General features: G+C 41.7%; 2 protein-coding genes across 2 annotated transcripts; one reads left to right on the top strand and one right to left on the bottom strand.

The window, feature by feature from the left end:
• Nucleotides 1-227: 227 nt before the first annotated feature.
• On the top strand, nt 228-3,177 carry ankrd2 (ankyrin repeat domain 2 (stretch responsive muscle); the record flags this gene model as incomplete). The annotated part of the gene is made up of 8 exons (XM_079280176.1): nt 228-278; nt 1,022-1,168; nt 1,294-1,401; nt 1,488-1,586; nt 1,725-1,823; nt 1,967-2,065; nt 2,156-2,254; nt 3,061-3,177. The coding sequence occupies 8 exons, from the start codon at nt 228-230 to the stop codon at nt 3,175-3,177; spliced, it is 819 nt and encodes a 272-aa protein (XP_079136302.1).
• Nucleotides 3,178-6,723: 3,546 nt separating this feature from the next.
• On the bottom strand, nt 6,724-8,996 carry morn4 (MORN repeat containing 4; the record flags this gene model as incomplete). The annotated part of the gene is made up of 4 exons (XM_079280669.1): nt 6,724-6,985; nt 7,069-7,178; nt 7,264-7,378; nt 8,930-8,996. 4 exons carry the CDS (start codon nt 8,994-8,996, stop codon nt 6,837-6,839), a joined length of 441 nt encoding a protein of 146 aa, XP_079136795.1. The 3' UTR covers nt 6,724-6,836.
• Between the last annotated feature and the right edge of the window lie 2,745 nt (nt 8,997-11,741).

An 11,741-nucleotide genomic window follows, 5' to 3' on the forward strand; every position in this document is an offset into this window, starting at 1 on the left:
GCGCACAAACACACAGTTGTACACACACCAAAGTGCACACACACCTGTTTGATGGGGTGACACTATGTCCCACCATGAACTCGGTTCAGTCTGGGCTTCGCAGCGCTTCTGTATAAAGTGACATGCAGTCTGTCCGTTTTACTCCAGGTTACTAGTTAAAGTTCAAAAGCTTCAGCTATTCAAAGTTACTTTATTGACTGTTTTATCTTTTTATGTATCAAACAGAGATGGAAGACGTTGTGATGGACCATAAAACAGGAATAGAGAAGAAAGCTCAGGTAAGTGAGAGAAATACTAACATTTCCAACGTAACATTTCTGATATTTTTTCCTTGATATGTAAGTATGAATGATAATTGTTATAATTTTTCTTAAAAATAATGAATGTTACTCATGCCACAGTATCACAATTTGAAAAGCCCTGATTTGTGAAAACATGTTAATGGCTATTTTATGTGAGGACATGTGAATTAATGAGCTGTTATATCCTAGAAAACATGTCGGCATCAAATTATTAAGCCCCGGACAAAATATCTGTCAGCCTACTTCAACATCCGTTTGATAAATGCTCCAACAGTTAATCTTGTGTGTCAAGACATTTGGTTGAAAGTTTTATTGTGATGCCAAATTGACTTTAGCATTTATTTCCGACACAGGAATACAGAACACGGTCTATCTTGCCACAGATTGAGAATAATTTGTATTCCTTTTATTTGAACCAAACAAAAAAATGAACTTCCAACAAAAGAGGTTATAATGGTCAACAGTGGTTGACCTAAACTTCATAAAAAAAACATAAAGAACAGCACATAAGAGACAATTTTTGGGGAAGGTTACTTTTGTTTTTGCCAAGTGTAGCCTGCGCTACGATGTGAATTTACTTTGACATGAACACTTCCATTCCCAGCTGTCAACACCTCTTAGCCTACTTGGCACATTTGCCTTACAAGCCAATAGTACCTCTCTCATCTGGGTTTTCCAACTGTGTTTTCTACATTATCGCTGTTTCTGTCCTTTTCCAGGCAGAGGAGACAGGGAGGAGTATCTCCCCAGACCTACAATGTGAGATTTTGGACTTGAGTGGAGGAGAGAATCTCAAAGAGCTGTGCAAAAGGGAAAAAAAGATCAAGGAAACATACTCGCCCAGGGTGTCTGTGGAAAGCCCTGCGGTGAGCTACAATTTTCAGAAACCTAATGTTCATGTGCACATCAGAGACATAACAATTGAATCACGCTCTCTCATCTGTCCCTATGTTTCTGTGTGTGTGTGTGTGTATGTGTTTCTGTGTGACAGATAGGGCCCACGGATACTGCAGATTTCATGAATGCAGCCAGTCAAGGCAAACTGAATGTAATAGAAAAGTATCTGGCTGATGGTGGGAACCCTAATGTCCATGATGAGGTATGCGCTCCCTGTGTGGAAGTAGATTCGATACATTTACAACATACTACAAGTCATTTCTATTCATGATATGTTTAACTCTCCAGTTGAAGAGGACAGCGCTACACCGTGCCTCTCTGGAAGGACACACTGCAGTTATCCAAACGCTTTTAGAAAAAGGAGCCGATATCAACTTTAAAGATCAAGTAAGACGTGCGGGCACAGGCCTTGTTTGTGAAGATGATGATGAGATTGGTTGAGATTATCTTCACTCACTAAAGCTCCAGCCTCTAGTGGCCTGAAGTGAGCGCTATTAATAGACTGGGACCATCCTACTGTTTCAGCTGGGCTCCAGGGCCATACACTGGGCCTGCAGAGGGGGAAGCCCGGGTGTTGTCAAAGCCCTGAAGAGCCTCGGGGCTGACCTGAATGCTAGAGATAAGGTGAATGAACATTTAAAGTTGTGCCTCAGTTTGTACCGGGACTCATATTTGTGTGTCCGTGAACAGGCCGTAGGACTTATACTGACATACAGTTGGTCCAGTATGTGTTTGGCTGTGACTATGTGTCAATGTCCACACTCCAGTTGTACAGCACTCCTCTGCATGTGGCCACAAGAACAGGCCACACCGCCATTGTTGAGTACCTGCTGTCCTGTGGTGCCAAAATCAACTCCAAGGACAGGGTAGGCATCCGCTCAACAGAGTGTTTGGCTTCTGTGTTTCATCATTTCTACAATTAATTTCCTGCCATTAATATGTTGTTCTACTCTCAGGAGGGAGACACAGCCCTGCATGATGCTGTGCGACTCAACAGATACAAGATAGTGAAGCTGCTCATAGCTGCAGGGGCCGACACAAATGTAAAAAATCATGTGAGTTTTTCCTCCTGTTAATGTTGATGTCTGGTTTAGCTTAAAGATGATTTTAAAGGAACAGTTTTGTCATTTTCGTAAATTTACAAATTGCTTTTCCCCCGCTCAAATTTAGATTGACGATCAATACAAAGCAGATATCTGTATGTTACCGTAAATATGATGCTACAGCCATTAGCCTGTTAGGTTAGCTTAGCTCAAAGACTGGAAACAGCTAAAGCTCAGCTCTTGTTTTTTAATCCAAACAAAAAAAGTATAAAATGTCAACTTGCTGTTTATGGCGGGATGTGTGCGAGACTATTTCTTGTCCGTTAACAGTGACTTCCTGGAGTTTCAGTTGGTGGCAACTTGTCCTACCAAGAAATAGTTCAGCACATAAATCCCTGTAAAATGTGGAATTGGAGGTTTTATACTTGGGATTTTTGGATTAAATCAATAAGATATAAGGTGTTAACTCAGGATCTTTTAAGATGCTGGTAGGTGGGTTTTGGCTGGAGCCAGGCTAACTGTTTCCCCATGTTTCCAGTCGTATGCGAAGATAAATGAACCGAACCCAAGAAACGCTCATGATTTCAAAGAAAGAGATGAGCTGCTGTCGCCTCACATAGATATTTAACGTAGACAAAGACATTGTCATCCAACCCTTGACAAGGAAGCAGATAAACATTTCCAAAATGTCGAAGTATTCCTTTAAAGAACACTTATTAAATGCATATAAGAAGCTAAGATGCCGTGGGTCATATCTCAACACTGTAGATACAATATGACCCCTCACTAACACACTGACAGTAACAACTGTGTTACAGGAAGGAGTGACCGCAGTGCAGCAGGTAAAACAATGGCAGTTCGACATCATGGAGACCCTGCAGAGACTGGAGAAGCTGAGGGAGGTGGGACCTGAAAACACCTCCAGGGAGGAGTGAATAGTGCAAAAGATGTACATCTCCTCAAACAGTATATTCTTCATTCATATACGAATATCTGTCTCAGGTTCACAATACATTTTGTAATTCCACTGTCTGTGTACATCATATTTGAGTACATACATTATATGTGCTCACCAACAAAATCCACCTTTAAGGGCATGGGGGTTAAACCTCTGAGATTTGTTTGAGCTCTGACACTAAAAAAGGTCAGCTTGGATGTGAGAGATTCAGCTCTGCTTATCTTAAAAACAAAAAGGAAACAAGAGCATATGAACGAGGAAACACAGCTGAATTTCTCAAACGGTTTTGCCAAGCTTTCGCTTTTGATGTTCTCTTCTTAGGAGCTTTATGATCTGAGCAGTGCTCTCATGGAAGTTGACTCATATCAATAGATACTGCTGTGCAGGAGCTGCATTTGAATGTACATCAAGCGCTCGTTGTTTTATTGAGGCGACGGATAAGGCCTGAGCACACAGCAGCGCTGTGTTTGAGACTTCAGCTGACGAAAGCAGAGATGGCTGGTATGCCGCCGCTTTAAGTCAGGGATTCAAGGGGAGCTCAGTGGACATATTTTCCTTCTGTCATCAGTGGCACAAATGTTCCTGAGGGAGGTTGGTCATTCACACGAGGGGGTGGGGGGGGGGGGGGGGGGGAAACCAACTGCTTGCGCCAATGCTTGCAATGTAGTTGTTTATGCACAATTAGTCATTACACATACAGCCATTCATTTTGTGAGCACATTTTGTTCAACAGCTACTGCTGCATTTTACACAGTGTGACTGTAAAATGCTGTTTTGAAAAGAGTGCAGTCTTCTGTTAGAAACACAATGTGTTCATTGTAGACAACTCCTCAGATACATTATCGGCCACGCACAGTATTTCCTGTTCCAAGCGAGGCTGTGTAACTGTCAGGCACGTCAGTGGAGACACGTAACACGTAAGCAATACAAGGTTATACACACTACGTGACAGCGTTGTCATTTATTTCGTCAACCTGACCCTAACAGAGTTATCGCAGTATATCGTCAATATAATAAAGTTCTTGGATCAGAAAGATTAAACCGGCTGGACTCATATGTGTTTTACAGCTTTAGTTATGTTGTTTTCAGTTATATGTGAGCTGAACACTATGCTTTTGTGCTGAACTGTTGCTGAGGGCTGCAGTGGTGTAGAATGAGAAGGGGGATGGGAAAACTGGAGGCTTCTGCTTTGTGCAACAGCAGCAGCCAAAAACCAGAGGAACCTGTTTGTCCATGAAATGGTTAAACTTCTTCCCTATAGCCCACATCTCAGCCTTTATGTTCGAACATGAGAAATGGCTGCATAATCGTCTAAAAATGTATTTCTTTGTCACGTTTCTGTGTCCAAGCGCAACAGACACACGTTTCTGTTCTCATCACAAGGCTTTATTTCACACATTACAGCCTCTTTTATATTGTACACACTCAGACCTATTCCGGGAGAGAACGAGGCGATACTGTGTCGTAGTTTCATCTAAGAGCACTCAAAGCAACATTATATTGTTACTGGAAAAAAAGGTAACCATGGCAATGGTATTTTTCAGGCAGGTGAAAGTCTGTACAGGCACGCTTTTAAAACACCATTTGTTTCCAGTTGGAAATAGATTTCTGTGAATTAGATTCCACTCAGGCAGGCGTGTGTGTAGGCAAACAAGGCTTGAGCAGGTGCCGTCTCCGAAATAGTTGAAAGGAAAAATCCTCTTACATGATCTGAAAAGTAGGATATTACACACTTTGCACACACAGCAAACATTAAAGTATAATTTGTGCTTGGAGATAGTGGTACTAATGCATGTACTGGTCTGCTCTTCTGGGTCTAATGGTAACCTCACTGCGATACCAGAGATGGTATTCAAAGCAAGCAGCAGTATGGGTTCATGATATCGAGTATTGATTTTTTTTTTCCCTCATAGAAAATAACAACCAGGAACTGCAACAATCCAGGCTTGAGATTTAAGGAATATTTACAACAGAATATCATATAAATTCCCTGTTTTATCTTCGGCCCTTTTGTTTTTCTTGCGCACGAGAGCCTCGGGTGGATTTGTCCTCATTGATTTTTCTTCATTGTTCAGCTATAAGAAATTACACATGTAATTCCTGTTGACTCTTCCAGGCTTCCTTAACCATTTGATTGTCTTTGGTTGAATTTCTATGTAGGCAACCCGAGACAAACCACGTCTACAACTGCTTTGTAAGGCCTATACACTGTTCAAGTACACCAAATTCATCTGTCATCACAGAATAGCTGCGATCGGCTATACTGCTTAATACATTTCTTAAAATACTCAACCGCACTGTCTTAAATAACTCAGCAACAACAAGTTCTACCTGACCAATCAAAGGAGTATATCTTAATCCATCTGAAAGGTCAGAATAAACACAATCGATGACAATGAGTATGTGTGCATCTCACAGAAAAACACATAATTACATAATCCTTAAATACACATCTGGTTTATAAATGATGTCATTCAGCTGCCTCAACTGAGCTATATGTCGCGAATTCAATGCATTTAATTTTGATGTTTTTAACAACTTTGAGAAAGTCCAGTCATCCGAGTCCTTCAGGTTACACGGCGGGGGGAGGGGGGGGGGGGTATATTGGAGAGAGGAGAGTTACTGGACTTATGAGTGATGGGAGCTGAGACTCAGCACCAGCTTAGCAACGTATCCCTCAGACTGAAGGCAATCTTCAAACAGTCCTCAAATGCATTCGGTCGATAGACACCGTAGGGCAAGTGATGTAGAGGAGAAGGGAAGGAGAGCGAACTGCACATCATCTCATTTTCCGATGGACTACCCTGGAACTACACTCTTGTACCAAAATGTCTTTAAGGCAAACGTGAATACTGATCTTCTCAAAGGAGAAACACCAGTGACATAATGCACGCAGAGATAAAGTTTGCAGCAGCACTGTTAATTGAGATTTTAAAGGTGCCCCGTGGAGTTTTTGTGAACAAACAAGTTATGTTTACATTCACATCTGTATGGCCTGACAAACACATTGAATGCGTCTCCTTACTCGTAAAACATTTGTAAAGCTCATTTGTTTTGAATAGGTTTAAATTGTACATTGTTGAGGTCCTTAGCTAGCTCGCAGTACCAGAGGTCAAAACCTCACAGGGGACCTTTAAGTACCACTCTGTTGTAATAGATTGCAGCATTTCTTAAGATAAATTGATCGATGTTCTGGCTCAAGTCTTCAACATACAGACTTATTTTACTCCTCCTGATGAAGCAGAAAGAAAACAAAAGCTGAGAGTTCTCCCATATTCCGTATGAAAGCTAACTATTCTTGGGAAAAACACTAAGACACTATTTGTGTACAATAATTTGAACAAGGGAACCCAGCACCATTTGGTGTTTACAGGACTGGTGAAGTTAAAAGTGTGCTTCATGGTGTTGTGCATTTCAAGTCAGTCATACAGAAAGCCATTGTTTGGTCAAACTGCATGTGCATTCCAAGCCACTGGCTAAGCAGGGAAGATGCAGACAAATGAAAAGAAAGATATGGTGACAAAGTGACAAAGACAGAGAGAGAAGACCTGGAGGGAAGTATACGAGTACACATCCTTGAGGCCCTCCTGGAAAGTGCTTGAACTCTGACTGCGTCTCTTCCGGGGTCCATGACAGTCAAAGTGCCAGACTGCGAGCGCTGGAGGCTGAAGCCTGCGCATGCTGCACCACTCCTGGACACTTCTCTCTCTTTTGCAGCTTGTGGTTTTGAAACAAGCCTTCGTTCCGCGGGACACCGTGGGCTCCATCTGGGAAAGTCAATAGCCCTGAAGGCACAGACACAGGGCCCTATGACCAACCACAGAGAAACTACAGACATCCTGATGTACCAGTGGTGTAACAGACTTACCATATCCCTCAACACGTCCATCTTTAAATTCTCCTTCAAACTTCATGCCGTCGTATCGACCGAAGACTCCTGCGCCTTGAAACTTTCCGTGTGCAAATTCTCCTTCGTACCTGATGCGGCATAAAAAGGGGGCAGGGTGTCATTTGTACCTTTTGATTGAGGACTGAAAACTTGCTTTCTTTTTGGCTCACTCACCTGGATCCATCTGTGAAGAGCAGGACACCAGAGCCATGGAAGAGTCCATTCTCAAACTGGCCAGAGTAGCAGGTTCCATCCTGAAACTTGAGCTGGCCAACACCATGCCTCCGACCTGGAAAGTCACACATCAGAGTGAGTAATGGCTCAAACACAAGAAACACAAGAAATCCTGTCAAGGCAAACAACCTTGTCGATTCACATTTGATCCACATTGGTGTCATCGCGCCTCATCTAACCACTTAGCCTCTTTTGAATTCATCTTTCGTAATAGCACGAGTACTATACTGTAAGAGATGACCAACTGAGCTTGACATTTGAACTTGCAATGCGGCTCAGGGTTTTATATTCACTTGGTATTGGAGAGCCACTACATATGTCATGTCAGTGCATGCTCGGATTTAGGTATCCTCCCCCCTCTCTGTCAGCTAAAGGTTTACGACTGAATTAGGAGTCCCATCTGCCTCCTGTGTGGTGGGAATTACAGCACTCTAATCCAGCAGATATTTTAGCAGGGATTTCCACTTTAGGATCCAGACTGTGAAAGCAGTCGAGGAATGTACTTGCATTCCCCTCTTAGTAGCCTATGATCCACTACTGAAGCTTGAAATTGTGTCAGAGGGCAGACACCTTTAGGTTTCTGGGCAACGTCTACAACTGGTTTTACCAAACACGGAAAAGTGGGCCAAGTTGCCCTTGAAGGGTGAAGGGATATACCAGTTTGAATGGAGTGTACAGTGTTTGCGTTGACCTAAAAGCAGCTCAAAATCATCCCAAACCCCGATGCTAAGAGAGAACAAAACCCCCCGATGGTCTTGTTCCTAGTATTTCCATGGAGTTGGTTTCTCAGCAACAGCTGACAGAGGACTCTCTAATATTTCCCAAACAGGTCCAAAGTCTAATCCAGAAGATTTGACAAAGCCAGTGCTGGTAAATCTGGCTCTGTTCGTCATGGGTTGCCAATGCTAGCTAATTGGGATTTGATTAAACAGCTTGAGCTTGCATGTCACTAGCATCACTGGATGTGTGTGTGAGAAAGATTTAAAGCAGTGCAAGCGTCCTTGTACCCTTTTCCACAGGTGAAGATTTGACAAAGATTTAACATTTCAGTGTGCACACATGCAGGCAGACTCATGAAGACATTTGCTGCTCTTATTCCTGCTAGCGTCTCCATCATATAACATTGCATGCTGATGATGTAATGAGCGTCAAGCAGGCAGAGAGTGCTGTTACCTTAGCTAATGTAGGGCTGTCACAATACCAGATTTTCACTATATGATTATTGTGGCCGAAACAAAAATGACGATAATGACATTATCACGACGTCGCTAGAAAGTTTGAAAACAAAACAAATAATGCTATCAATCAAATTCATCTTTAACTGTGTTCATTGTGCGTTTTGGCAAATAAAATATACTGAACATACAAGTGAAGCAAAAGTTAGTGACCATAACTGTGTGATTTCGAAGGCGCTGGATTATTTACATGATATTGTCATATGTGTATGACTAACATGTCAATATTTCATTTTTAAACATCACGGTTATTATGAGGACTAGATGTACAGAACAGAAGGTGCACGTGAAAGCTTCTCTCATCTCTGTAGTTAAGTTAGTGATGCTTGTACACAAACTTTATTTAAAAAGGAAAAGCAGGAGTGTCTTGCCTTCTTTCCACTCGCCGTGGTACTCTTCCCCACTGGCATAGGTGAAAGATCCTCTGGTCAGAGTCATGTCCCCTCTGTTTTTAACACACAAACACACTCATTGGCAAAAGAGCCAAAGAACACATCTATATCAGTGACCAACAATTTACATTTAAAAGAAAGGTTTTCAGAGTGGGAGGGCATCTATGAGTCTATAGCTGTGAGAGCCTGTTCTTCAGCTGACCATGACCTCTGACCTCACTGTGGAGGGAAGCAAACGCAAATAAAATGTTCTCTAATGGGATTATTAGTCCCTCAGTCCATGTAACACAGGGATAAATTGTCTATTTAGGACAGAACATACTGTAATGTGGCATTACCTTGATGCATTAGGCTCAGTAGTACCATACAGCGTCATGTGACCGCCCAGTATTCCCTACCCAACCCCATGAATTAATTAGTTTGAGGGTTATTTTACAGGACATGCAGCTTTCACAATTATATAACTGACGCAGGTTTTTTCTGTCTTCAGATTTTTTAATATGGTGGAAAATTGTTACATGCCTTAGTGTAAGTGCCTGTTCTTGTAGTTGAACTTTTAAGTGTGGGTCTGACCAAAAGTTAAAGACAACTTGTACCAGATCCTACATCTGTCAACTAAGAAGTCGGATGAATGCCCAGTGTGTGTCGGTGGTGCTGGTGTGAGCCTAGAGTTTAACAGCACACTTGGGGGCGAAACGCCGTCTGTAAAGGAACAGGCTGTAAAACGTGACTGTGGCGTGACTGCAGATATCAACAAAAGCTCGCATGGTGACCATTTCAACATTGTGTCTGAAACAAATGACCGTGTTTTACAGAATGGAAGGTAGGTGTAGTTTCACCCATTTGGTCGCCATCGAATAAATAATGTTCAGCTCACACCAAGATTGGAGCACTAACGTGATTGTAAGTATGCAATTTCGGCTGCCAATATGTTTCAATCAGTGCAACCTATACGTACATGTTGCTAATTTGCTACCGCTATGTAATGACAAGCCGATGTAAATCGATTATAACCTATTGCAAGACAACTATACGCGTAAAGCGACAACGCCTATTATTGCTATAATTTACCTGTTTGTTGTCTCTGAAGCATGGAAACCAACCCACAGGAGCGGAGGGGCGTAAAAAGATGAAAACACCGGCTGGGAAACGTATGCCGCATTCAAGTGGTCCTCGTAAACTCTTAAATCCGAGATCAAGAGTCTAGAGAAGCTTCACATGCGTTAGGTAAGTCACAAAATAAGAAAATCGGCAGTAAAAGCGTTAAGTGACCGTTGTTTTATTTTACAAATTGTTGTGTCATAGTAACTACACGAAAAACGTCTTTCTATATAATTGTATTCAGTATAGTCCTACTTTGATTTGTCTTGTATGCTCTCTGACCCATACAGACTCAACTAAACAACTATTATAGAGAGATCTCTCTCTCTCTTCAGGTCGTGTGTATGCTGCTTTTGTTCGTGCATGACGTTCATGCGCTGCTCAGCCCAGGATTGCAATAATTCCGCCAACACGTGAAGGTAGCATTAGAACAGCATCCCTGCAGCCTCACCGCCGCGCTGTTTCATTGCATGACTGTTGTTGGCCCTCATTGAAAACTTTTCTCTGATTGCCCTCGTGTCTTCCTGCTTAGAGACTGTGTCAGACATATGAATAAAAGGCTCTTTGGGCATTTTTCTGAAGCTTCTTGAAGCACTCAACACTACTGCAGTTGTGAGATATGTTGGCCATAGTAGTACTAGTTAACCATGTATATCATTACATTATTATTACCAATACTAGGCTACTACTACCACTACTAAACTACTACTATTATTAATATGATTACCAATAATAACAATAACAACTATTATTATTGTTACTTTATTATATTCCACAGAAAACACTACATACACATGCAGTCTCTGGGTTTCAGCTAATGTTTTTCACGGGGTAATTGCAGGCATTATTTTCCCCCTCACAATTCAATATTAGCTAAGTCATGAAAAAGCCTTATCAGGATAGCATTTATACTGTATAACGACTTTAGAAAAAGCCAGATCATCTGAGTTTTTAGGATCCATCATCTGGGAACCATGAATACCTGCACAACAAGTCATGACAATCTATCAAGTAATTATTAAGTAGTTAAGTCAGAGGATCAATACAATCAGTATTGGCTTCATCCTCTTTGGACCATGAATGTGTGTTCAAATTCAATGGCAATCCATCGAGTAGTTGTCGGGACATTTCAGTCTGGACCATATACAGGCCATCAACCATGACGAAAGTATATCGGTCAAAAATGCCTTGTGACCTTACCATTTCAGTTTATTTTAGTCAATGTATCCAATAACTACCCAATATGTCCCACTTAGTAAATCTGGGGGCCTTTGGGCCCCACGAGGGTCAAATCTTTGGGAGCAGTTGCTTTACCTGGTTGGTGCTACACATTAATGACCTTTGAAGAGAAAAATACCTCACCCACATTTGATATGATACAAACTACCAAAGATATCAGCCTCAACCCCACATTAATATTGATTATTAAGGGAAAATATAATGTTGTTGTTTACATTGGTGGGCTAAATATACATATACATATTATTACTATTATATAATGTATGTATTCGCATATTAATTTACTGAATTACTGACTTACTGATTTAATGGCACTATTTGGTTTGGTTAGTGTGACTAAAACCTACATCTCCCTCTGGAGTGATTTCCTCTTCGACACAGAGGCGCGCGCTCACATAGCAGAGCGCTTCCTCTTCCCGTGCTCGTGCCCGCCAGACAACAACGATAGAAA

This window comes from Melanostigma gelatinosum (assembly GCF_949748355.1).
Source record: "Melanostigma gelatinosum genome assembly, chromosome: 12".
In the NCBI taxonomy this organism is placed as follows: domain Eukaryota; kingdom Metazoa; phylum Chordata; class Actinopteri; order Perciformes; family Zoarcidae; genus Melanostigma; species Melanostigma gelatinosum.